The 27,850-nt window shown below is 44.5% G+C and overlaps 1 protein-coding gene across 3 annotated transcripts; it reads right to left on the bottom strand.

Moving 5' to 3' along the window:
* Window positions 1-12: 12 nt before the first annotated feature.
* On the bottom strand, window positions 13-25,479 carry SEC24C (SEC24 homolog C, COPII coat complex component). Of its 3 annotated transcripts, none has more exons than XM_047072967.1 (23): window positions 25,378-25,479; window positions 23,431-23,630; window positions 21,218-21,353; window positions 12,194-12,369; window positions 11,393-11,764; window positions 10,972-11,108; window positions 8,242-8,353; window positions 7,894-8,021; window positions 6,591-6,729; window positions 6,259-6,374; window positions 5,962-6,086; window positions 5,651-5,842; window positions 5,348-5,441; window positions 5,029-5,145; window positions 4,084-4,254; window positions 3,310-3,406; window positions 3,062-3,207; window positions 2,697-2,835; window positions 2,430-2,548; window positions 2,155-2,334; window positions 1,716-1,907; window positions 1,393-1,482; window positions 13-1,247 (listed from the first exon to the last, which is right to left on the bottom strand). In XM_047072967.1, the coding sequence occupies exons 2-23, from the start codon at window positions 23,600-23,602 to the stop codon at window positions 1,107-1,109; spliced, it is 3,291 nt and encodes a 1,096-aa protein (XP_046928923.1). In that variant the 5' UTR covers window positions 23,603-23,630; window positions 25,378-25,479; the 3' UTR covers window positions 13-1,106. The 3 variants fall into 3 exon arrangements, with proteins under 3 accessions (XP_046928923.1, XP_046928924.1, XP_046928926.1); XM_047072968.1 differs by lacking the exon at window positions 25,378-25,479 and adding an exon at window positions 24,935-25,085; XM_047072970.1 differs by lacking the exons at window positions 13-1,247; window positions 1,393-1,482 and having other exon boundaries at window positions 1,489-1,907.
* Between the last annotated feature and the right edge of the window lie 2,371 nt (window positions 25,480-27,850).

The raw sequence follows: 27,850 nt of genomic DNA, 5'->3' as shown, positions 1-27,850 counted from the left end.
TGAGGCTAATTGTTACATCTTAATTTATTTTATTTCTTTACAAATTAAAGATGCATTGAAAAATAAACCAATGAAGAGAAATGAGAGGTCCGGAGCAGGGGCATCCCAGGCTGGGAGCAGGCAAGCCTGGCCACCATCAAGCCTAGCCCTTGTCCTGCCCCAGCCAGTTCAGGTTGGAAGATAACGGTCGGCCACTCTGTCAATACCAGAGCTTGAGTGGTGTCCCGGCAGGAGAGAACAGAGCTCCAGCCACCTCTGCCTCTCCCCTCTCAACAACTCCCAGCTTGGAGAAGCAGTGTTTCCAGTGGGAGTTCAGAGTGGGATGGGGCTGGCTCTGTGAGGTATTGCAAATTGATGACCAGGCTCCCAACAGAACCATCCAGTGTTGGAGCCTCTCCAGCTGGGAAAGAGGCTGTTACCTCTCCCAGGTCTTAATATTCTTTGCAACTCACTTCCCAGGCTCATTCATCTCTGACAATGTGCCTCTATCCACTTAGTGATCACCAATCATTGCAGGAGACAGAAGAGCTAATCAACCACTCTCCAACTTTGACTTGGCTGCTGACTTCCAGGCCCAAAAAGGGCTGACCAACCACTTTTCTCTCCACCATCTATGGTCTATACCCCAGCTCTTGTGCACCTGAATGTTTCGTCCCTAATATAGGAAGTTTTTGATGACACTGAGCTGAATTAGCCCCTACCCACCCCCGTATAGTACCCCTGGGATTCCCACTCCTTCCTGCCTGCCCCTCTCTTCTTGGAGGCTGGTCTAAGGGGACACATAATATTGCCAGAGTCTGGGTGCCTCCAAATCCCCCAATACCGAATCATATACAGTGAACTGAGAAACTACATTCATTACGACAGGATTAGCAGGAAAAGGAGGGTAAAGTGAGGGGATAGGGGCACCTTCCATCAGCAGGACATGACAGAGTGGTAGGATACCTGATTCCAGAAAGGTGTCTCCTTATACCTCCCCCTCCCCCCAGAGAGATTGAGGTCAGCTTACATGACTTATAAGATAATGGAACTGTTCCAATTTCTCTGCCATCCTGGTGTACTTTCTGGAAGCTGGCCTGGGACCCTATGCCATTTACCCACTTGCTCTAGCTCAGTAGCTGCCGAATTTCCTTGTGCATATGACAGAGAAAGTCCACATAGGATGCTCCCCCGCTCAAGCTCTTGTCTTCCACCAGGAAGTGCTTGAACAGCATCTCCAGCTTGTCCTCCTGTTTCACCACGATAAGCTATGGCCAGAAGACAGGGTCATGAGGCAGGGCCAAAAGGAATTAAACATGCCCTAAAATCCCATTATCCAATCACTTACTCCCACCCCCCACTCCAGGGGAGGACTTAACAAGGTAAGAAATGCAGAGTTTAGATCAGTGTTACCTTCATGTACCGTGACCTCTGTGCCCTTAAGCTATCAATGAGGCCTCGCACCTTCTTGGACAGTGGATTATCCAGAACTGGCAGAACACTCTGCAACACAAAATTCATTTATCCTTATGGTAAAATTCTCTGAGTCAAGGCAAAATGGGGCAGCAAAGAATTATTCATTATCTGAAACAAGCCTCGGAATAATGACAGCATCCCCCATCCCCTCCAAGGATTCCCTGCTATTAAAGGGGACTAGCATACAAACTTTACTGACTCCCACTCATATCACAAAATGCTTTTCCACACCCATATTCCCCTTGACTTCCTGCCCTCACCAAGCCACTGGTGATCTGACTGAAGGAGGAGACACTGAAGAGGCTCTGGACAACACCCTGTTGGACACTTGCTCCCACCCACAGGAAGAGGTTGAGCCCATTCTCCAGCAAGTATATATCCCCATTGCTCAGACGCTCTTCAGATGCTCGAACTGCTGGTGGTTCAGTGGCACTCTCAATGGGAGACTTTGTCTAGACAAAAGGAAGGGGCAAGAGGTTATTTACCAAGGACCATAAGACAAGTTTGCCCCTCACCACACACACGTGAAATTTCAGAAAGCTAAATCAGTAACTCTTTCAGTGTGAAAATTACATCAGATAATGTAGGTTAGAAACAAATTCACTAGAGTCAACCACAGATAATATTAACCTTTCCCTTCCTCCTTCTATGATGCCCCTTTCTCAGTGCAATGTCTCACACCCCAGCCCTTAGTCGCACCAATGGTAGGAGCCGAGGATAAAAGAAGACATTGGTCTCGGCCACATCCATGGAGGTAACCAGCTGTCGGACGTAGGCACGGTCATCAGTAGTGACTTCAGCTCCAGGCTGCAGGACATCACTCTTCAACACACAGTTCAGGTAAACTGGGAGTAGCTTCATGCACTCAGGAAGGATCAACTGCAGGGGTTATCAAAGTAAAGTTAATAATCATGAGAAGTCTCTCCCAAATGCAAAAATTTGTCCTAACAATTCCTCCAACATGCTTGTCCCACCTGTCCTGCAGAGGAGGGGCTGGCACAATTCTTTCTGTAACAGGCCAGGATCTGGGCACACTGAGTGATGAGAGTGTCACGAACAGTCTTCACAGGGCTATTTAGGACCCCCCGGTATGCTGGATGTGAAAGGGAGACAGCACAGTCACTGGCTAGCCACCCCATCACATGTGCTTTCCCACCATCACACCTACCCGGGAATGCTGAATCACCAACAACCACCTTTCTCTCAGCCCCAATCCCCCCTCGCCCTGCCTCTACCCTCACCAAACTTGGCCATGTAGTTGATGAGTGTGTCAGTCTCACAGTTTCGATACAGATCAGCCAGCTGGGTGCAGCAGTTCAGGGCCAGGTTGTGGATGCGGAGCCGTCGCTGCCCTGCACAGCTGGTGTAGAGCAGAGCACACTAGGGGAAGGGAGAAAAGGAGAATTCATACCCCTCCCTCACCAAAGCCCTCTGAAAAACTGCTCCTTTTGCTATATTAGTAAGATAGAGGAAAGACATGAGCCATCCCTTCCCCAGCCTCTTCTAGTCCTCTCCACCCACCTCTTATCCTCTTCCCTGCAGCCTATTTATATCCAGTACAATGAACTTGACAGTTCCTCCCCAACCCCTGCCTCCTGCCTGCTACCTGCAGGAGGGCTCCACTCTCTTCATTGAGCCGATCATCATGCTTGAACTCCACAGTCACCGTCTTGTCCCCGTCCAGCCCAGCCAGCTCCACATCTGTTGTGTTGCTCATGTAGAAAGCCCCAAAGAAATCTACAGCACGGATACCTGAAGCCACATGGATAGAGTCAGGGCTACAAATACGACAGGTGCCACTTGCCTCCCTTCCAGATTTAGCCCCCAACCTGCTCTTCTCCAACCAGGACTGACCAGTGCTTGTCCGAACACGCATCACAGCATCAAAGCCAACAACCTTCTGTACGTCCCGACGCAGGTCACTCAGGAACCGTTCCTGGTCATTCTCCACCTGCAGCCCCCCCAGGCCCAGAGTCACATCACTGACTACATAACACCCTGCAGATTATCTCCCTGCATCCCCTCCACTCTACAAGCTGCTGAATCATAGTAACAGTGACGATGATAATAATGATAGCTTTTAAGCATTTGCTACAAGCCCAGTACTACATTAAGTATTTTACATATAACTACTTATTCCTGATAATAAATCTTAAGTATTAAAATCCCATTTTATAGGGGCACCTGGGTGGCTCAGTCGGTTGAGGGCTCGACTCTTGATTTTGGCTTGGGTGTGACCTCACGGTCATGGGATTGAGCCCTGCATCAGGCTCCACGCCGGACATGGAACCTGCTTGGGATTCTCTCTCTCCCTCTCCATTTGCCTATCGCTCAGAAAAATGGGGGGTTGGGTAGAAATCCCATTTCACAGACGAAGAAACAAAGAAAAAATAAGTAATTTCTCCTAGGTTATATAGTGAGTATTCTGGGAGGGCCAGAATAACAGCTGAAGACTGATTCCAACCCCATGCTCCTAACCACTACCCTTGTTACTCTCTTCTTTACATTATGGGGTCTTCTCCTCCAACAGTATTCCTATTAATGAGTCAGCAGCCAAAGAGCTGCTCCACATGTAGGCAGACATTGTCTGTCCGGCTTCCACCTGCCACCCAGAGTCCCATGCCCTACCTGAAAGCAAGCATATTTGTAGACAGAGCCACCAGTGAGCTGGGGTACAACAGAGAGTGTGGCCACATCCACATACTGGTTAGGGAAGAGGAAGAGGTCTACACAGCAGCCTTGGGCCACACACTCTTTGGCCAGGGTCTGATAGGCACCTGTCTGAGGCTGGAACAGAGTCTGGGAAGGAACAGGAGAAAACATTCGAATATCTCAGCTCTATCCTATTTGAAAACTGTATATTTAATATGGGATATTCAAATATATGTAAGACTTCAGATCTACCTCATAAGCATTTGCAGGAGTAGTAGAACATTCTCTTAAAAAGAAGAATCTATCAAGGGGCACCTGGGTGGCTCAATCAGTTGAGCATCTGACTTTGGCTCAGGTCATGATCTCATGGTTCATGAGTTTGCACCCCACATCAGGCTCTGTGCTTACAGCTCAGAGCTGGAGCCTGCTTCAAATTCTGTGTCCCCCTCTCTCTCTGCCCCTCCCCCACTCACACTCTGTCTCCCTCTTTCTCTCAAAAATAAACATTAAAAAAAGAAGAAGAATCTATCGAGCGCTTTGGGATGAGATGGGGTAGAGAGGTGTGGGAGCACTGGAGAAGGTTGGCAGTCATGGACCTGACATGTGAAAGGGGAGAGTGTCTCATCCCAGTCCCCCTCAAGAAAGTTGAGAGTATTGCATTGTGGGGGCCCCTGAGTGTCCGACTTCAGCTCAGGTCATGGGCTCATGGTTTGTGAGCATCAGCCCCACGTAGAGCTCTCTGCTGTCATTGCAGAGTCATCTTCGGATCCTCTGTCTCCCTCTCTCTGCCCCTCCCCTTCTCATGCTCACACTCTCTCTCTCAAAAATAAATACACATAAAAAAAAAAAAGTACTACATTATGAAGAGTCACCACCTTCCTCTGTAATAGAAAGTTCTCCCCCCATCTCCCAATCCCACACCTTCTCCTTGTCTGTGTTGATCAACTTCCTGTCGTCTCTGTTCTTCAGTTTCCCTGGGGCCTCTGCAATGGGCAGGGAGGTGTGGAACAGAAACAGCTTCCCTGCACACTCAGCAGCCTAGGAAAGAGAGGACTACTTGTTCATTCTTTCCTTTATTCAGCTATTCATTCATCCCTTCCCTCATCATTTATTTGGTGCCAATTATGTCAGATACGCTGACTCATTGGGCAGTCATCAATCACTAAAGAAAGTTATATCCCAGGGAGTAAGATGGTCAGAAGAAAGTGAGGCAGAGAAGTTGCCAGGGTTCTAGCCTTACCTTTAGAGCCTCCATCCCAGCCTGGATAACTGGAGCAAATACTGTCTCTGTCTCTCTTGTGTCTGCAAACATTTCAGGAATCTGGTCCAATAAGCTGAAAAGATAGATGATGGGAGGCAATCAAAATTGCTATCCAGATTCAATGCCTTAGCCCTCAATTCACTGAAGAATCATGTTCCCCCCACCCCAGACTGAAAGCTCCTGAGGCACAGTCCCTGTCCATCTGCTGACCCCTCTGCTCGATTGACTTTCTCTGATTGTCTCTACCCCATTCCCACTTTATCCCCACAATCTGGCTCTTACCTGGTGATGACTGCCCGAGACTCACTGACATTGACCAGGAAGCCATCCAGCAGTGGCACAAACATGTCAGCCACATCAGATACAACCATCATCTGTGGCTGGGCCAATGAGCTTTTCACATTGTAGAAGTGGAGCACCTTATTATAGGTGACAAAGCCAACACGGATTGCTGACTCTTCTGCTCCACCCTCCCTGTAGAAGGTAACATTGTTACCCACACTTGGCCACCTTCTCCACCTACTGAGTCAACCAGAACCCACCCCCACCCCAGTGATTATCCAAAGAAAGAACCCTGGCTCCATAAGTCTCACCTAGGTAGAAAATCTAACAGTGACTTGAGCTCCTCACAGAGGAGCCTAACAAGACCACTTCTGATGGCATTGTAGGAGACATCAATCATGAAGATAAAGGCAGGAGGGCTGGGAAACTTATTGTTCTGCAAAGGAAGGAAATGTTGGGGAGAGAAGGGCATTGGTAAGCAGGCTAGTTGACTACAGAGAAGTCAATATCAGAGGGGACAATGAAAGGGTGAGGAAAATGAACACAGCAATTCTCAGCTGTCTCACTGTCTTCCACCCACTTCTCCTCCCCATGCTACTTTCTCTTACCTTGCAGTAATCTACAGTGGCCAAGAATTCATAAGAGCCCAACGATAGCTCAGGACGGTCATAAGCATCCACACGTTTGCCGGTATGATCCAGATGTTGAAAATACTGGGGGGGAACTGTGGGGAGTACGTCAGAATATTACTCAAATGTCCACTCTCAATCTTAGTAGTCTTGCACTGGCTAAGCTCACTCTACCACCCCACATCCCCATATGTGCCCTACTTCCACAGTTCCTGAATAAGGGAACCTTACCTATCTAACTAGAAAGAGAATAATGAAGATGCAATTCAGAACAACCCCCCCCCCCCCAATCCCAGCCTCTGTGAACATACCATCATTGATACAACTGCAAAAGCAGCACTGGAAGCGCCTCCCTCCCTCAATGAATTGCATGAAGGGGCACATATATGCTTTGCAGCGATTGCAGCGCAAAGGGCCAGATTCCCCATGGTCCACGACATACGGTGAAGCCTAAGGAGCAAAGGGGAGGGGCTCAGACAAAGGAAAGCTACAGCGGGTTGAGACATGTGGCAGTAGATGAAGAAGAACAACCTGGAGGGGAGAAGGGCATGGTTGAGATACCTTGCCTGAGGAGGGAATACAGTGAAAGGGAATGAAGACAAACGATGAGGGTACCAGGCACAGGAATGACCCTAAGAGTTCAAATTCTATAGTCCCCTCTTCTTACTCCTCATCTCCACAACTCCCCTTCTTGAAAGAGAACTGTGAAAGTGGCCCTAACAAATCAGGGGCTGCTATAAGCATATAAGGAGAAAGCCAAAGATTCCCTAGGATTCTCGTTTCAGGCCCTATCTTCAATTCTCTTCACTCTTGCCCTAGGGATCTTGACTCTGCTTCCTTCCCCAACCAGGTATTTATGACACTGATCCTCCCCATCCCTGGATATCTGTGACATCTACCACTGTCTCAACTAGATGCCATGCTACAGATAAGAGACCAGCAGCTAAATGTCTAACCATCCCCACTGAGATCCAGAGAGAAAGAGAAAAACACAGTGCAAGACAGAGAAGCAAGATGTAAAGTGAGCCAGTTATAGAGAAATCCACTCTAAATTCATTAAGCCAGGCATAAACAGACTTTCCTGCCAAAGCCTGGCAGAGCAGCTGACAAGTTCTCTCTCTCTCTTTTCTTGCTGATTTCAGGTATTGAGGTGAAAAATCAGGGCCCAAGCCAGATAAGAGAAGGACTATTGGACCCTGATCTACCTTTTTCCCTTATATGATTTCCTAACATTCCCTAACTCACCAGGGATGTTAGGACAGTATAGAATAAAAGTAGAATGATGTACCTGTAATCATCTGGAGATGACCGTAAGGCTTCTGCATTCAGCTGTCTCCTCCCCTACAAGTTGGCCCTGCCTCTTTTCAGTTTGTTTCCCATATGGACCATGCTCCCACCCAACAACTTCTTGGGCTTTTACTCTCATCACAACCACACCCATCAGGCATGGGCCCTTGGGTAGAAAGCTATTGAGATACTCTCCCTTCCTGCCCAACCAGGACTTCTTTCATTGTGACTGCTAGAATCACTTTCAGGAAGAAGTCTTATGCCCCCTCTTTTCCTCCCCCCTCTCTTCCTCCCTTTCATTATACTCCAGTCCCTTCCCTGACTCACCTCCTCTGGTGGCAGCCTTGCCAGTGGCTTGATGACAGCTGCTAGAGGCACCTGGGCTTGTTTAGCCATGTCAGATGTGCAAGGGATATTATAGGATGTGCATCGGATGTATCGGGGACTTGCATTCCCTGAAGTAGGAGGTAGAAAACCTAAGTCAGATCACAGAATCCCTCTAGACACCAGCTCTCCATTGCTGATCCACCTCATCACCCCGACATATGCTAGAGCTGATGGCGACTTTTCCCCTAGAGGGACTGGTCTCTGATTAAAGACTAACAGAAGCCCTATCCATAAGCTGATAATCTTGGAGAAAAGGCCCTCACAGGAAGGAATTAATACCCTTCTTACCTTGGTCTTTCACCAGGAAGTTGGTAGTGACTAAGGGTGGCACCTGGCCCCGTACTCCAGTAACAAATGGCTCTGAACCCCGGTTGTTCCTGTCATCCTCAATAACCTGAATCTGTAGGGAAGAAATGAAATGAGTGAGGGTGACACAAGAAAGGGAAGTACCAGGTCCTAGAAAACCAGGAGAAAGAAAGGCTAGAGCTACTGCACAGAAACTAGTAATTTACTAAGAACACCTCATGCACCAGGCCTGCTCTCGTTCTGGAGATCACATAAAATGCTACAATGCCAATCTTCCGCTCTATAATCAGTAGCAAGATGCTGTACAGTCAACACTGAGAAAGGGCTTCTTTATGAATTGCCCTGACCCCCAATCAGTGGTGACCACCCCATTATTCCCCCCACTCCAGGAAAGTTCCAGCTCTCATCACAAACCTTCAAATATATCAGATTTCACTTCCCTCCCACATTACATGCCCCCCCCACCCACTCCTCTCACCAAGACACATTCTGAGTCAGAGCAGGAAAACAGACAACGATAACCATGTAAAAATGAAATCTACCTGGAATGACTCTACACTCAATGAAAGTAGAAGGGACAGGGTGAGGAGAGGATTAAACAGAAATGAACAGGTAAGGTGAGGAAGCAGATGCTGCCTTATTTTCAGGTAAGCATCCGTGTGTAAATATGGGAGAAGAGGATTAAGTACCCAATCCTTACAAGCCCAATCCTCAGTCCCCCACATTTTGACAGATCCAGCAAAGGAAAGGAAAAAAAAAAAAAAAGATTTTGCAAAGCTGGTAATCAGATCTTTGTGTAGGCTGATGACCTTTGGTCAGTACTTCAAGATGGTTTGTAAAACCAGAAAAAGTAAAGGGAGAATAAGACTCCATATTACATAGGAGAAAGAGTTGAAGCTTAGAAATACATCAGAGTCAAATAGACTCTCCAGATGAGAAAGTGGCCCACACTTTCCCAAACCAGTAGTCTCTTCCCCTGTGAGAAATACCAGTATCCCAAACTTGTACATTAGTAGTCACCTACCCAAAGTTTTTCCACAAGCTGTAGACATATCAGTCCCAAAGGGGAAGGACCGACTACTCAACTTTGTCCTGTTCCTTCAAATGTCACATGCAGGCTCCTGGAGGACCCAGCAGAACTAAAACCAAAGCTTAACATGCCACCTTACAGCCTGGTCTTCTACCACCCCATACTCAAGGTACTGCCAAACAGCTTGTTATTTCATTACATGGTGACTTGAGACATGCACATCCTTCTGGTTTGTAAAAGCGAGGGTCTAGAAGGACTAAGGGAAGAGGGTGGAGAGGGATGGACATGGTGGATGAGGTGAAGATGAGGTCACAGGCATGCATGGGTGGCATTAACACAGGGATGACACGCACACACACACCACCCCCTGCACTTACTGGACTAGGAATGGCATCAGGGTCTATTCTGTGCCTGGTTTTCTGCTGAGGAGGCAGCTCATTGAGTTGCTTTTAGTGTTTTAATAATAAAGGCAGCAGGGGAATACAGGGAGGGAGACAAAAGAACAAGAAGCAGATGTTACTTCTCTTGACCCTGATGAATTAGACATGAATAGCTGGAGCCCAGCTCATACTGCTGAAATCAGGCCCCCTCTAGGTCAGAAATTCCAGGGCTCTCTGGCCCAACACAGAGGCTTTAATGGCTCAGACTATGATGTAGAAAGATAAAGTGGCAAATAGGAAGCAAGTTTTAGAGAGAGGGGCTGAATGGGAGAAATCTTAAGAAGGAAGAAGAGGGATGTTCCCCCCAAAAGGCCAAACTCCCATCTAAGGACCGTGCTTATGCTTAAAGAAGCCTTTCCTCACATCCAACCCAGATTCTACTTCTCCCTGAAGGAGACGAAAAGGAGGGGCTGCTTAATCCTCTAGGGTCGCTCTTAGCCAAAAGGGTCCTTCACCATGGTAATTCCCCAAAGGAAGAGGAAAGAGAACAGAATGGAATATGACAATGGCTAAGCATGGTGAGGTAACTGACATAGCAAATGTTGCAGACAGAACTATAAAATAGCCCCCACTTGGGAGTACAGTCCCAGCCTCTATTCCAAGTAGGATAAGGAAGCCCTAAGGATTCTGATGATGGCTGTAAGAGTGAAATTCACCCCCCTCCTGGGAGAAGCAGCTTCCCCACATTGCCCTTATAAACTGTAGATCACTTTTCCCCCATCCACACAGCAGGATTCTAGCCAACAAAAGTACTGGAGGTTTCTTCCTAAAACACTGTCCAACTAGGGGCACAGAGAAACCAATTGAGGCTTTCCTTCTCTTAACACCTACCATCAGAGAATTCCTACCAGATCTACCCATTAAGAAGACTGCTATCCTACTAAATCTAAAAGGACAAGACCTGGACCCAGCTACTACTCCACAGAAGGGTAGAGGTTACCATGCTATGTCCAATAGTGACAGAAGGCAGTACTCAACCCAGCTGTCTACTGACACTACTGATCACTCTTAGCTTTGCTTTCTTCCCTGCCCAGCTATAGAGTAAAAGTGCCCCCAAAAGATTTCTGGGGCCTCAAGTTCCAGTTCAAAGAGTCAAAAATTACATCTAGGTTCTATACCTAACAGAAGATAAATGAAAAGGGAAAATAATCAGAAAATGCTAGGCAAACATCTCATCTAGGTTGACTCACTTATCTGGCAGCCACAAACTCCTTCCCTAGGACCACATAAGTATCTACTTACAGGGCTTGGGATGGCATCAGGATCCAGGCGCTTAGGAGGCAGTGGTTGAGGAGGCCCAGGCTGACTGCCAAAAGTGGATGCTCCTGGGTAGGGACTTCCATAATTGGGCTGAGGGCCCCTGGCTGGTCCAAAGGAACCTGAAAGACAAGGGCACAGGTTGATAAATTCAAAATCCCCGATCTCTTCTTAAGGCCTCAGGGAAATGACTAGACTCCTATAAGTATAGAGGTAATGACCATTCAGAGAAAGACCACACTATCTGAACTAAAACAAAAAAGAATGTCTTATAAATCCTACATCCTAGTAATAATACCCTGAAGCTACCCATCTAGTTCACCGCTTAGCAAGCAATATTAAACAAACAAAAACACCTGAATAGTTGAAGCCTTTGGCTTCTAGACAGACCTTGGGAAAAACTTACCATTTTGTTGCAGCTGATAGCCTGGCTGCTGGGAGGAGTGCATAGGTGGTGGTGGTCCTGGGGGCCCAGTCATCTGGCTGCCAGGAGGCAGAGCTTGAGGAGGAGGTGAGGACACATGGTTGGGCTGGCTCACAGAGGGCCCCCCAAAACCCTGTCCAGGCAGGAGTGGACCAGTCATCGAAGGCATCCGAGGACCCCCTGAAGCTGGGGATGTGAAGCTGGAGGCCTGTGGTGGGGCAGATCGCTGGGGAGGCTGGGCCCCAAGATGACCCTGGCCCTGGCTAAGGGGAGGAGCCTGGCCCTGAGGATAGGAGCCATACAGACCAGAGTTGGGGAAACTTCCTGAGGCTGAGGCCAGCGATGTTGGTGGGCCTGAGAAGTAGAAGAGATACAATCAGAACCCTAGTCATTTTGCCTTCCCCTTTCCACATGAGAGGGGCAGGAATGACCATTCCTATCAGCTGGCCCTCAGAAGCACAAGAAATAAAAGGGATTCGGGTATACACCAGAGTCTGATGCTTTTGAAAAGAAGGGGAAGGTAGGGGCACCTGAGTGGCTGTCAGTTAAGTGTCCAACTTCGGCTCAGCTCATGATCTCACGGTTTGTGAGTTCAAGCCCCAAATCAGGCTGTGCTGACAGCTCGGGGCCTGGAGCCTGCTTTGGATTCTGTGTCTCCCTCTCTGTCTGCCCCTCCCCACTCACGCTCTGTCTGTCTCTCTCTCTCAAAAATAAATAAACATTAAAAATATATATATTTAAAAAGAAGGGGAAAATAACAGTCCTGGGGTCATCAGTACTCACCATAGCCCAGCCCCACAGGGGGAAGGGCTGGAGCCACAGCACCACTGATCTGCATTCCTGCCAGCTGAGCAGTCACCTGTGCACTTGTTGGGGGAGGGCCAAAGGGCTGAAGCACAGCTGGCTGGCTGACCACAGGGGCCAATGGGACTGATCCAAATGGCTGAGACCCAGGGAACCTGTAAATACAAGGAAGGCAGAGGTAACAAGTAGGCTGGGAGACCCTTCAAAGTTGGCAGGAGCTCCACATCATACAGGAAACTATACTGTTCTACAGCATTTTCCTGTCATCCTGGGCTCTTTTATGGATTCATGTTTTTGTATATTTGTAGATGTATTACGTTCCTGATGATCCACACTATGATTATTCATGGAAAATCTTGTTTTCCATTAGGTTCACTCCACAAACATATGCCAAGCACCCTCAGATCAGGTATTATTTATTCTACTAGTTAGATTATCACCTCCTCTGACTCAACAGAGTTAAACAATCAAAGTACTTATTACTTTATCCTGGCTAAAGGTGTTAAGAGCAGAGTAAGTCATCTGAGTTTGACATTCTGTACTAATCAGAAAGATGATGCCAGCTCTACCAGAAAGGGACCAGGAAAACAGGACACAAACCAGAGAGCCTTCTAGCCAGGTTTATCTAGCAAAGCCTCATTACTTGGATAGCAACACTGGACATTCCCATGGTATCAGATGGCACATTAAAATATAAATACAAAATCATTCCAGTAGCATTGCATATCAACTAGTAACTAAAGTGGTGTTTTATGTTGATATTACTGCAGAAATCTACAACATAGATTATACATAAAAGCTCCATATGAGATTTCAAGAGTGAATCAAACTCTTCACAACAATAATCAGTTACACTTAAATTCTGATTTACTCTTCCTGCTTATTTTGTCTCTACTAAACAACTTGTACTTTATTATATTTTGTATAATAAATATAATATATTTATTATATTAGTCTTGTAGTTTAACACTTTTCTTTCATTCATTCATTCAATTACTATTTTCTTTTTTTTTTTTAATTTTTTTTTTTCAACGTTTATTTATTTTTGGGACAGAGAGAGACAGAGCATGAACGGGGGAGGGGCAGAGAGAGAGGGAGACACAGAATCGGAAACAGGCTCCAGGCTCTGAGCCATCAGCCCAGAGCCCGACGCGGGGCTCGAACTCACGGACCGCGAGATCGTGACCTGGCTGAAGTCGGACGCTTAACCGACTGTGCCACCCAGGGGCCCCTCAATTACTATTTTCTGAGTGTTATGCTAGTGAACCTTATCTCCCTGAGAGAGCAGCTCTGCATTTGTTGTCCTTTGTTGGGCTCTGCATTTTTTGTCTTCCATAGCACCAAACATACTGTTAGCTCCATAGCCTAACCCCATAAATCCTTGTCAGAATAATTATATTTCATGGTTACTACTCCATTAATATGGATAATACTATCAACTACCCAATGTTATTCCATCACATGCCTGAGTAATAATAAAATACCACCTTATCTCTAAGTAGCGTTACAACTTACAAAGCATCTCTAAGTGCTTTATTTAATGTAATCCTCACAGCAAAATGAGGACACAGCAGATAGAAAAGTAAGACATGAAGAGTGTAAGTGGCAAAGTAGGCTAGAACTAGAGCCCAGACCTGATCTTAGTTCAATGTACTTTACTGTTTAATTATGAAGTGTAACATAAATAGAAAAAAAAAAAACATAAAACAAGTATTTACTGTTGAATAATTATAATACAAATACCAATGTAACTAAAAACCAGGTCAAGAAATAGAATACATTAGCACCCAAAGGCCCAGTGCTCCTCCCCTCCATCACAGCCCTCTCTCTTCTCCCAGAGGTAACCACTTTCCTAACTTCCTAATAATCATTCCCTTGTCTTTAAAACAACATAGTTCAGTTCTGTCACTTTTTAAAAAAATATTTATTTTATTTATTTTGAGATGGAGCACGAGTGGGGGGTGGGGGTGGTGGGGAGAGAGGGAGAGAGAGAGAATCCCAAGTAGGCTCCACACTGTCAGCACAGAGCCCAATATGGGGCTCAATCTCACAAACAGCAAGATCATGACCTGAGCCAAAATCAAGAGTTGGACGCTCAACCAACTGAGCCACCCAAGTACCAGTTCTGTCACTTTTTTACACTTTTGTAAACAAAATCACTTCACATATACTCCTTGAGTTTTCCTCCTTTTGTTCAACCATGATTATGAAATTCATCTATGCTGTTGCATGTAGCATTTCCTTTCATCACTAAATGTTAGTCTGCTAAATAAATATGCCATGATTTACTTAAGTATTTTAATGTAGATCTCTAGGTTTTTCTAATTTTTTAATATTACAAACAATGTTGCTATGAACACTCATATACCTGTTTATATACATGAATTTTTCATATATATATATATACATATATATACACATGAATTTTTCTAAGGCATGTATCTATGAAAGAGTTGCTGGGTCATAAGGTATGTATATCTTTATTTTTTTTTAATGTTTATTTTTGAGAGACAGAGAGAGAGCAAGCGAGCACAAGTGGGGGAGGTACAGAGAGAAAGGGGGACAGAGGATCCCAAGTGGGCTCCATTCTGACAGCAGAAAGCCCAATGCAGGGCTCAAACTCACACACTGTGAGATCATGACCTGGGCTGAAGTCACTCAACCAACTGAGCCACCCAGGTACCCCTGTTATCTTTAATTTTAACAAATAATTCCAAGCTATTTTCCCAAAGTAGTTGTTCTAATTTGCATCTGATCACCGGTGGATAAAGAGTTCCTGTTATTCTGATAGTCCAGCAATATTTGGGACTCTCAGACTTTTTAATTTTGCCACTTTGATGGATACATAATAGAATAGAATCTTGTTACGGCTTTTGATTTGTACTTTTCTCATTATTTATGAGGTTGGATAGCTTTTTAATATGTTTCCTCTCTTTTTCAAAATATCTTATATTGTACTCACACTACTTGTGATGATGTGAGATGATAAAGTCCCTACGCGATGAGATGAAGTGAAGTGAATGATGTAGGCATTGTGAAGAAGTATTGAGCTACTATTGACCCTCTGACAGTATGTCAGAAAGAGGATCATCTGCTTCTGGATTGCAGAAAGGGAGACTACTGTAATGGTTGCTTAAGGTTGAGAGAGTGGGGGACTGAAGAAATAGCTAAATAATGGTAGCTACTGAGCTAAAGGACATGGTGTTTTTTCTTGAGGTGATGAAAATATTCTAAATTGTAATGGTTGCACATTATCTGCGAATATATTAAAAGCCATTCAACTGTACACTTTATTTTTTATTAAGTTTATTTATTTTTGAGAGAGAGAGAGCACAAGCGGGGAGGGGCAGAGAGAGAGAGGGAGTCAGAGAATCCCAAGCAGGCTCCACGCTGTGAGCATAGCCTGATGTGGGGATTCAAACTCACAAACTGTGAGATCATGACCTCAGCTGAAATCAAGAGTCAGACGCTCAACTGACTGAGCCACCCAGATGCCTCTGAATTGTACACTTTAAATGGATGAACTACATGATATGTGAATTATATCTCAATGAAGTTGTCTTCAAAAATGCAATCAAATAAAATTGCCCTAAAACCTCAGACCTCCCTCAAAAGCTTTTGCTCCTTCTTTAGTCAAGCATTACAAAAGAATTGGTCTATATTCTATCTCCATGTCTTTAGTTCCTATTCCCTTTCTCTTTAAAGATTCTTCTTTCTGGGTTAATTTTCCTTTCTTTCCTTAGTCTATCCCTTGATAATTTTCTCAACCAAGGTCGATACATGGTAAACTCTCAGTCAGTTTGTAAATATCTGTATTTGTACTCTCTCTTAGCCAGGTACATAATTCTACATTGACAATTACATTCCCTTAGTCCTTTCAAGGCACTAGTCTACTATCTGCTCTCTTTTAATAGTCTCTATTTAGTCTAATCAATTTTTTTTTTTTTTCTCTCTGAGAATCCTTTACAGCCTGGGTTGAGGGAGTGTGGTTGTTTCACATTTGCTTCTGAAAGATACTCCAATGATATCGCCACCCAAGATGACATTTTTTAAAAAAGCTTTGAGGGGCGCCTGGGTGGCTCAGTTGGTTAAGCGGCCGACTCCGGCTCAGGTCATGATCTCACAGTCCGTGAGTTCGAGCCCCGCGTCAGGCTCTGTGCTGACAGCTCAGAGCCTGGAGCCTGCTTCAGATTCTGTGTCTCCCTCTCTCTCTGACCCTCCCTCGTTCATGCTCTGTCTCTCTCTGTCTCAAAAATAAATAGACGTTAAAAAAAAAAAATTTAAAAAAAAAAAAGCTTTGAAAGGGGTACCTGGGTGGCTCAGTCAGTTGAGCGTCCGACTTCAGCTCAGGTCATGATCTCACAGCTTGTGAGTTAGAGCCCCGCGTCAGGCTCTGTGCTGACAGCTCGGAGCCTGGAGCCTGCTTCAGATTCTGTGTCTCCCTCTCTCTCTGCCCCAACCCACTTGCATTCTGTCTCTGTCTCTCTCAAAAATAAATAAACATTAAAAAAAAATTTTTTAATAAAATAAAATAAAAAAACTTTGACATGGGGCACCTGGGTGGCTCAGTAGGTTGAGCGTCCAACTTCACCTCAGGTCATGATCTCATGATTCGTGAGTGTGAGCCCCCCATCGGGCTCTGTGCTGACAGCTCAGAGCCTGGAGCCTGCTTCAGATTCTGTGTCTCCCTCTCTCTCTGCCCCTCCCCCTCTCATGCTCTCTCTCTCTCTCTCTCTCAAAAATAAACATTAAAAAAATAATGATAATAAAAATAAAAAAGCTTTGAAACACAATTTGTATACCATTAAATTCATTCCTTTTAAGTGTACAATTCAACGATTTTTTGTAAATTTAGAGCTGTGCAACCATCACCAGAATCCAATTAAAAAAATTTTTTTTGATGTTTATTTTTATTTTTGAAAGAAAGACAGGGGCGCCTGGGTGGCGCAGTCGGTTAAGCATCCGACTTCAGCCAGGTCACGATCTCGCGGTCCGTGGGTTCGAGCCCCGCATCAGGCTCTGGGCTGATGGCTCAGAGCCTGGAGCCTGTTTCCGATTCTGTGTCTCCCTCTCTCTCTGCCCCTCCCCTGTTCATGCTCTGTCTCTCTCTGTCCCAAAAATAAATAAACATTGAAAAAAAAAAATTTATAAAAAAAAAAAAAGACATATATGTATATATATCTAGTATAGATATATATAGTATATGTTTTTAAATTGTTACAGAATGAGGAGACTATATGCAAAATTTTAAAAAGATACTGTTTTTAGTAATCACATTTGTGATAGTGTTAGTATTGTACTGAGACTGCTGTGTACAATAAGGGATAAAGTAAATGAGAAATTATGGCATATTTCAGTATTCTAATTCCATCATCCCCATAGTCTTAAGAAAAAGAAGAGATACAGGTATAATAGGTTAAGTAAAGGCTCTGTAGTCTTGAATTGGAAGTACAAATTTAAACATGTATATGTAGATATCTATAGATATGTAGATATGTGTTTCCTAGCTATGCTTACTGTAAAGGCCCAGGAGTGACCAATCAGTGAACGTGCCTAGTGCCCAGATTACGGCCACAAAATGTCATTTATCACCACCAAAATAAAGGATTTCTTGGAAAAATGCCTAATTCCTGGTCTGGGGCTTAAAATGTGTAAGACAATCCTAAGACATCTTATCATTCTCAAAGACTACTAGGGCCATGTCAGAAGTACTCAGGAGTCAACTTGAAGAAGCTCCCATTGGTCAAAGATGGAACACTCTAAACTTCAATAATGATGATAATTGCAGTTATCAAATATGTTTTTTTTAAAGTTTATTTTGAGAAAAACAGACAGAGAGAAAGAACCTGAGTGGGGAGTGGCAGAGAGAGAGAGAGAGAGAGAGAGAGAGAGAGAGAATCCCAAGCAGGCTCTGTGCCACCAGTGCAGAACTCATGAATGCAAGATCATGACCTGAGCTGAAGTTGGGATGCTTAACCGACTGAACCACCCAAGTGCCCCAAAACCCATCAAATTTGTTTAAATTCAGGGTGCCTGGGTGGCTTGGTTGGTTAAACATCTCACTCTTGATTTCGGCTCAGGTATGATGTCATGTTTTGTGTGATAGAGCCCCGTGTTCAGCTCTGGCTGACAGCATGGAGCCTGCTTGGGATTCTTTCTCTACCTCACTCTCTCCCTCAAAATAAATAAATAAAAACTTAAAAAAATATATATGTTTAGGAGCATCTAGGTGGCTCAGTTGGTTAAGCATCCAACTTCGGCTCAGGTCACGATCTCATGGTTCACGAGTTCAAGCCCAGCATAGGGCTCGCACAGGACTGCTGTCAGCACAGAGCCTGCTTCAGATCCTTGGTCCCCCCCTCTCTCTGCCCCTCCCCTACTCTCTCTCTCTCTCAAAAATGAATAAACATTTTAAATAAATAAAAATATGTATGTTTAAATTTGTAAATTCGAAATAACATTAAAAAAGAAGAGGTCACCTTCAGTAGGTAACAAAGGACCAATTCATTCCCTTATCAACTTGGAAATAAAGGTAAAGAAGCAAGCATTTAACCTATATGAGCTGCACAAGTAACCAAACAACACAAGAGGAAAACTGTAACAGTATTCAAACAATTAAATGAAAAACAAATGAATTCAAAAGTATCACCATTTTGAAAACCCAAGGAATTAATATACATATGTATTAAGCTCCAACAACTGCTAACGTTACAAAAAAAAGACAAGATATTAAGAAAGCAAGTCTCTGGATCCAGCTGCCAATTTGCAGAGAATACAGAGAAAAGAGGAACATGTTGGGGCGCCTGGGTGGCGCAGTCGGTTAAGCGTCCGACTTCAGCCAGGTCACGATCTCGCGGTCCGGGAGTTCGAGCCCCGCGTCAGGCTCTGGGCTGATGGCTCAGAGCCTGGAGCCTGTTTCCGATTCTGTGTCTCCCTCTCTCTCTGCCCCTCCCCCGTTCATGCTCTGTCTCTCTCTGTCTTAAAGATAAATAAATGTTGGAAAAAAAAAAATTTAAAAAAAAAAAAAGAAAAGAGGAACATGTTGAACTGTAATATGAATTTGGAACCAGAAGAATCAAGACTGTGGGAAACTCTTCAGGTCAATTGGCTTCAGTTCTTCAACAGATAAATAGAAAGAAAAGAAAGAGATGGAGGATGGCGGGTGCCTGGGTGGCTCAGTCAGTTAAGCATCTGACTCTTGATCTCGGCTTTGATCATGATCTCACGGTTTGTGAGATTGAGCCCCAAGTCTTGGGATTCTCTATCTCCCTCTCTCTTTGCCCCTCCCTCGCTTGCTCTTTCTCTAAGAAAGAAAGAAAGAAAGAAAGAAAGAAAGAAAGAGAACCTATCAACTTAAAGACACATCAAATTGTTTTTTGGTTTTTTAAACAGGCAAAACTAAACTGTGGTATCTAGGGATGTACATTTGGGTGTAAACTATTTTTAAAAACACAACAAAGTGGTTACTATAAGAGGATAATCATTACTCATGAGGATAAGGAGAGAGTTATGACTGTCAAATTGAGGCACGTGGAAGGGGCTTTTGGGGCGTGTGGCAGAGTTCTTTCTATTTCTTCATCTGGGTTGTAGTTACAAGGGTATTCACTTTACAATAATTTCCTAAGCCATACATTTGTTCTGTATGGATTTTTCTGTATGTGTTTTATATTATAATGAAAAGATCTATTGCATAAACAAACAAATAAATGTAAATGTGTTACTTCCCAGCTTAAAACTCTCCAATGGCTTCTCACTCCAACTAAAATCAAATTTATACTTCCTACTATGACTTACAAAGCACTACATGATACGGCTCTTGACTATATTTCTACCTTATCTCCTCCACACTCCATTCTGCTCTAGTCACGGTGGCATTCTTGCTCTTTCTCACACCCACTAAATTAATTTCTCCATCAGAGCCTTTACACTTGTTTCCTCTATCCAAGACATTCTTCTCCCAGATCTTTGGATAGCTCCCTGAGTCATTTCACAGAAGTTTCAAACATCACTTCAGAGAGGCTTTCCTTGACCAATGTATTTAAAACAGCTCCCTACCTCCTCACCAGACATTCTGTATATCCCTACTCTGTTTTATTTCTTATTTATATTTGTCTACTTGTTATCTTCTGTGTACTCCACTAGACTATAAATTCCACCAGGGCAGAGATTCGGTCTGTTTTGTTTGCTGCTTTATCTCCAACCTGTAGAACAACATCCAACACATAATAATACAAAATAAATATTTTTGAGTGGCTGAATGAATGAATGAATTTCTTATACTGCTTCTCAGTGTTTTCTAACACACAAGATTAGGGAGCACTTCCCAGGGTCTTTGCGATGCTAACATCTGATGCTAAAAATGTATATTCTGGACACCCAATAAAAATGTCAGAAAGTGACTCTTCCATTACCACACACCCTACTCACAGTTATACTTTATCCTTTGTTTACCAAAAAACAAACAATAGTCCAACAGAGATGACTTGCCTTCCCTTAATGGACTTCCATACAAAGACAGGTGTTTATTGGATCATGTACCACCAAAGTTTTTATCATTTATGTGGTTTTTCTTTGAGTATCTTTCTTTTCAAAACTGGTCACACCCAAACTTATCCAGTAAGTCCTACTAACTGCCTGATCTAGAGGAAAGGGAGAAGTCAGAAGAGACATAAATAATTCTGAGATCCTTTCTTCCTGTTTCTCCCTGAGGGCAGGCTCAGTATGATTGCAACAATTATTGAAGATAATAATGTCTAGTCAAGAAAAAAACTCAAGTTCACAGAAAGAATATACAAAAGAACTCAGGTACGAAGATGGGTTAATGATCTATGGAATAGACAACAGCAGCACCCATAATCTGGAAAAATGAAAACAAAATACAAAAAAGTAGAGGGAAGAGAAAAAAGGATCTAAGAGAAAGTCAAGAAAAAAGAAACAGGCCCTCATCCATTCCTAATCCTTCTAATTTCATCAGACCGATTTTAGGTTGACCCCAATACATACCTCTGCATCTGAACAGTGGAGCTCGGCCCATTCTGTACATCTCCTTGGCCAAACTGGCCATAAGCAGCCTGGCCACAAGGGGCCTGTGCTGTTGAGGCTGGAGGTGCCTCTGAAGAAGGTGGGGCTCTTGACACACCTGAGGGTAAAGGACAGAAACTAAGCAATTGGGAAATAACTTTCTTCTCCACCCTGAGCAAGGAATATAAAGCAAGAATTAATAAGCTCAGAGCTTCACTGGCCCAGTGCCACAGCTTTGATATCAAAAGGATACCATGAACATGCAACTCCAGCTACAGCAGATTCTGAACATGGACGCCCAGTCAGAGAGTCTCCACTCTTCTAGACAGATATACTATACGTGAAGCTGTAACTAGAGCCACAAGAACATAAGGGCTTCCTGCAATCACCATACACTTTCATACAATCCAGGACAGTCTAATGTTCTTACCCTAGACAAAAAGTCAACTCTTTAAAAAAAAAAAAGATTTTATTTTTAAGTAATCTCTACACCCAACATGGGGCTCAAAGTCACAACCTCAAGATCAAGAGTCACATGCTCCACTGACTGAGTCAGCCAGGTGCCCCAAAAAGTCAACTCTTTTAAGGAAAAGATCCTACTCCAGAACTCAGAAACTTTGAACATATGAGAAAGGTAGTACAGAAGGTGATCAAGTAATAAACTGAACTAATTTGTAAAGACAGGCTCCTGTTGAGGAGACTATTCTGCCAACCTCTTTTTCATATATTCTACTTATCCTAACCATCCACTTCTAAGTGTTGATGTTCCCAATATTACATGGCTCAGGAAAGTAATCTCAGGTTGGAGACTCTGCCCAGTGGTTCAGTCAGGACAGCTGACTTGCCATCTCACTAGTGGTGCCACCTTTGTCTTCACAAAAGCTGTACCCCAGCCCTTTTGCTCCTCAGAGCTCCTATCAAAGCTATTTCTACTACCCCCGACCATCCTTTCCGAATACTATCCCCAACCATCCTTCCCACATGAAATGCAGGGAATTAGTTACTCGGCACATCACTTTGGAAATGTTGCTGACCCCTGTTCAAACAATTGTTTTTCTTTTGCTCTGTTACTCAATAGAGATTAGACAATTAGACAATTTAGAACCTGCCTACAGGTTAATTAATCTGAACCCGTTCACTAGCCATCCCAGAACCAGATAGGTTTTCCTTTCAATAATAAAACTTCCCATTGAGGCAATGCCAAACTCCATCCTGATAAGCCAGGACATGACAGATCAGAGGTGGACTCTGTCCAGCCAAAGTCTCAACCCAGAATAAGGCTCTTCCAAAGACTTGAGACCTAATCTCACCACTTGACAATTTTTTTTCTCAAAATCATAATTAAAACGGTAATACTTCATTCATTTCCCAAATCTTACCTATGCTTTCTTGGTGCCTTCTTTTTCCCATATCCTTGTATGGAATTTACTATCTTAAAAAGTTATGCATAAAGCATTTGGCATTAACTCTTCAGCTAGCCTAACCAAAGATCTGCTGTTAACCATTTTCCAAAAAGCCTTATGGACAGTCTGTAGAGTACCAGCTGCTCTTCTTGAAAAAGCAATGTAAAAGGCAAACACTGATCCTAAGGCAGCAGATTAGTCTTCTCTTATTGTCCTGATATTACAGAGCATCTAAGAAGCAGAGGAAACTCAAGCAAAGGCAAAAAATGGTATCAGCAGAAAGATATGAGAAGCACCAAAATTTAGACACACAAACACCACACTTTTTATCCACGAATTAGTTTCCCATGTCCCAGGGTCATTTATAAATAGAACCATTAATCCAATGACAGGTATTACCAATATACATGCAGAACAAGTGATTTCAGGGAGACTTTAGGTCAACAGGAAATATTCAATCCTGGTCACAGGCTCTGAAAGAGCTGTGACCACAACCTTTCCATCCAGCTGTGAACAAAGCAGCCAGTTGAGGCTATACATACAGGATGACACTCACATGAAATGAACTGCCACTGAACCTGGAAGATGTGCTTCCATTAGATGTCTTAAGGCAGAACTTATGTAAAAACAGGGAAGGAAAGACTGCCCACAGAGTTCTCGTAACCGAGAGCCAGAGGCACGTTCCTCAATCCCAGTCATCCCAACTCTCTAGGCAGCTTCCGTAAGGCAATACCACCCAGCTTGAACACGACTGATTCCCCTCCTAAGCTCAAAGGAAACTTGGAAACATACCTGGGGGAGGTGTTTGCTGATAGCCTGGTACTGGGCCATTGTAGGCTCCATAGGAAGTTGGGGGTGCTGTGGACCCTGGTTGCCCACCATAGCCAGACTGATGATATCCTGGGTAGACAGGCTGGGGCTGCCCAAATGGCGGCACAGGTGGAGCTGACTGGTTGACGTTCATTATGAGTGCATCCCCAACTTGGTCTCACCTAATAGATGAGAGAGAAGAGAGATATTAGTCAAAATCAACTTCCTAAAGAGAGAACAACTATTCAGGGTAGAAAGTATAGATAAAAAAAGGACTGACCTTATCAGGCAGTTATCAGCCTAATTGTTCCCATACTACCACAAGATCTTTGTAATTTTCTGCCCCAGCCAGTAGCCACATTACCTCTTCAAAGTAAGGATTTGTTACTGTGAACCCCATGCTTTGTCACTGCCAGGAGGGTATAAATTTCAACTTCAGATAGGCCCCATTGGAATGGGGAATAGCCTCCATTCCCCAGTGGTATGATTTCTAGTGTCTAGTCACACAAGGAGTCCTGCCACTGATGAACTGCTGTGATATTATAAGTAAATGAAACAATGTTCCCACTTTCCATTCATTCACCCTAGCATCCATTCATTCAACAAACACTGAATACCCTCTAAAGTGCTAGTCATTTTCCATCACTCAGGCTACACATACAAAACAGATCAGTTAAATTCCCTCCTTCTCAAAAGACAAATTCTAGAGTAACTGATCAGAGAAATAAATTCTTTGGCTGAACTGCAATAATTCAAATGCTACTCCATCCCCAGTCTTTCCACCAAAAGAATGTATGGATTTGAAAACTAAAGCATTAAAACCATTAAATGCAAAGGACACCCAAAACTCTAGCAAGGTAACAGACACCAGTAAGTGCAGGCCAGGAACAAAAACTTCTCACAACAACCTAGGAAAACAGTTCAAGGATCAATGACAAAGATTTCATGTAAAAAGATCATTCACCTATCCTTCAAGCAGAGGGACTTCAAGCAGATTTGGAGTATTCCAAATCCCATCACTTCTCCCAACTATCCCGTTTCTGCTCTCCTTATGTTTGTCATGAATATAAGCCACCACTAAAATTATGACAATCTCACCCAGCAACAGAGGAATGAATGTGAGAGCCTTTCCGGGGTCCTTCCAAGAACAAGACTATCTGATCACATCTGAACGCCTTATCGTTCAACTACCCTATACACAGATGGGGCACAGGAAGCAGGAGAGTTCACAGATGCTGTAGTGGAACAATGGGCCTCTCCCATTTGCTAAAGAGGGTCATCTTGATAATAGAAAAGCTGAGCTGCTCCTGGACTAGAATTCTTTAATCTTAAACCCATCTCAGGAGCTGTTCTTCCAAATCCTAAACCTTGCACAGGTCACAAACACTAAGCTTGACAGATGTCCCCTGCCCCTGTATCTTCCTAAATCAGTGTGGGGGCGGGGAGCGGAGGAAAGGAGCTTCTTCGCCAGGAAATAATCTCACACCCAAGAGTTTGGAGTAAGGCTCAAGTCTGGACTTCATTCTGGGTAGACAGCCGAGGGTGACAACCCAGGGGGCGGGGCAAGCTTCCTAGAACTCTGAAGGTAGTCGAGCTGTGGAGGCTGGGAGCGCCGGGAATCAAGACCAAGAAGTCAAGCTAGCTTCTCGGGCCACGACGAGAGGGCTGGTCCATTAAGCATGGAGATCGAGCGTCTCGCGCCCTTCAACAGGCTTGGGGCAGGAAGCGGGAGCCGGAATCTGGGCCGGGAGGAGAGAAGGGAGGGTCTAGGACTGATTCAGGATTGTGGATGCGTGAGGTGAGGGTCTCTCTCCGTGTCCCGCCCCCAGGCTCCTCCCTTCCTTCTCGGACGGGACCCCGATCAGGCCAGTGATACCCCGGCTTCTCCCCTGCTGTCCTACCCACCAACCTCCCGATGCCACTCCTCACCCGGCTCCAGATCCAGGTTCGACTTCGTTCCTAACGTCAAGGATCCCAGGCCCAACTTCCGGTTCCGAGGGGGCCTGAGCGTCGCCCCCGGAAGCTCCTCCCCCACGCTCCAGGGCCGGACACTCCTTCTGCCACGTCTGCAGTAGATGCGCGCGCAAGAACCCGGATGCCGCGCATGCGCCACGGCCTCTCCCGTCGTGGCTGCTGCCTGAGAGCCTCCGCAGGTTTTAGTGCATTTCTGCCTTTTTACCCCGCTCCCCGTTCTGATCACGTTATGGTCCCACTAGCTGAGATGCGATTGAGAGTGACGCATTAGTGACCTCTAATCTAGATCCTGCAGTCACTTCCTGCTGACCCCTGGCCCCATTGATTTCCGTCTATGAAGTTGCTCTTATGACTCGCTGGTCATAAGATGTGCGCAACTATTACGGTAAAGAGTTCTAACTCGGCTTTCAGACTTCATGTGTTCGTGTTCTGGCTTAGCTGCTGACCAGCTTAGGCAACTATCTCTGTCTTAGTTTCTTTCATTTTTTAAATGAGAGAATACTGAATGCCCTTATATTAATAGCTTCTTGTGAGAATGTAATTAGACACGTCACACAGGTTGCTTGGCACCATAGCAATCACTCAGTAAATGTCAGATATTACTAGTTAACTTTTTTTATGTTTATTTATTTTGAGAGAGCATGAGGGGGGGAGTGGCAGGGTGGGAGAACAGAGGATCTGAAGCAGGCCCCGTGCTGACAGCAGAAAGCCCCATGTAGGGCTCAAACTTAACCAATGGTGAGACCATGACCTGAGCTGAAATCAAGAGTCCCACATCGGGGGCGCCTGGGTGGCTTAGTGGGTTAAGCGTCCGACTTTGGCTCAGGTCATGATCTCGCAGTTCGTGGCTTCAAGCCCTGCGTCCCTGCGTCGGGCTCTGTGCTGACAGCTCAGAGCCTGGAGGCTGGTTTGGATGCTGTGTCTCCTCTTTCTGTTCCTCCCCTGCTCGCGCTCTCTCTCTCAAAAATAAATAAAATTTAAAAAACATTTTTGAGGCCCACACCCAATTGACTGAGCTACCCGGGTGCCCCAGTTAACTTTTTTTTTTTTTTACGTTTATTTATTTTGAGAGAGAGAGTGGGAGAGGGGCAGAGGGAGAGAGAATCACAAGCAGGCTCCACACTGTCAGCACAGAGCCGGAAGTGGGGCTCAAACTCATGAAGACGAGATCATGACCTGAGCCTCTATCAAGAGTCACCCAGGCATCCCTACTTGTAGGGTTTTTAAAAATATACGTGGCCTCACTTAATCCTTTCAATAATAGTTCATTTAATTTTTTTTTTTTTTTTTTTTTTTTTTTTGAGCACTGCTGTGTACTAAGCCATGTTCTTGGTTCTGGGACTACATAGTGAACAAAAGTTCTTGCTCTCTTGTTGACAGTAAATAACAGCTATTCTGAAGCAGGGAGTGGTTCATTCATTGAAAAAAAAATGCACTTCTAGTCTGTGCTGGAAGCTATATTAGGCATTGAGCATGCTTTAATAAACAGGAAGGTTGTTTTTGTCCTCAGAAGTTGAGGTCAGTGGTTCTCCAAGTGTGATCCTGAGATCAACAGTAACACTATCACCTGGAAACCTGTTAGAAACACAAATATCAGACTCGCCTTAGACATACAGAATCAAATTTTGGAGGTAAGACCCAGTGAGCCATGGCTTAATAGGCCCTCCAAATGACTCCATAGCACACTGAAGATTGAGACTTACTAATCTAGATTAGTCATTTGCCAAATTCTGTTAACATGTGTTGAGCACCTTGTCTTAGGCTGTGCCCTCTACTAAGTGTTTTCACAAAATTTATCCTCTGACACCAACTCTCATATCAACATAGGAAAGGAGGTATCTTCTGTCTTGCTTAAAGTTGCACTCCCAGGGGCACCAGGGTGTCTCAGTTGGCTAAGCATCTGACTCTTGATTTTGGCTCAGGTCATGATCTCATGATTCGTGAGTTTGAGCCCCACATGGGGCTCTGTGCTGACAGTGCAGAGCCTACTTGGCATTCTCTTTCTCTCTGCATCTCCCCTGTTCACGCTCTCTCTCTTTCTCTCAAAATAATTAAACTTGAAAAAAAAAAAAGGTTGCACTCCTAGTATGTGGTAAAGTCTAAATCCATGGTTTCTTGAGGATAGAGGCTGATGTGTTGCATTATACTGGTTTCTGTGTCCCCACTCTTGTTTCTCAATTGGCTGCACATTAGAATCATCTGGTGCTTTTTAAAATGTCAATACTGGGGCGCCTGGGTGGCTCAGTCGGTTAAGCGTCCGACTTTGGCTCAGGTCATGATCTTGCGGTATGTGATTTCGAGCCCCGCGTCGGGCTCTGTGCTGACTGCTCAGAGCCTGGAGCCTGTTTCAGATTCTGTGTCTCCCTCTCTCTCTGACCCTCCCCTGTTCATGCTCTGTCTCTCTCTGTCTCAAAAATAAATAAACGTT

This window comes from Lynx rufus, unplaced genomic scaffold (genome assembly GCF_022079265.1).
Source record: "Lynx rufus isolate CCGP_SWC_20201006 ecotype Redwood Valley unplaced genomic scaffold, mLynRuf1.p SCAF_11, whole genome shotgun sequence".
In the NCBI taxonomy this organism is placed as follows: domain Eukaryota; kingdom Metazoa; phylum Chordata; class Mammalia; order Carnivora; family Felidae; genus Lynx; species Lynx rufus.
This window is presented reverse-complemented; position numbering and strand designations above follow the sequence as displayed.

Excerpts from the sequence above, each read along its gene's own strand:
- SEC24C (XM_047072967.1), bottom strand. The coding sequence starts at position 23,602 with ATGAACGTCAACCAGTCAGCTCCACCTGTGCCGCCATTTGGGCAGCCC. Across the intron at positions 6,087-6,258 it reads CCACTGTAGATTACTGCAAG|AACAATAAGTTTCCCAGCCC; the intron begins GTAAGAGAAAGT and ends CTTCCTTTGCAG. Across the intron at positions 2,549-2,696 it reads CAACTACATGGCCAAGTTTG|CATACCGGGGGGTCCTAAAT; the intron begins GTGAGGGTAGAG and ends TTTCACATCCAG.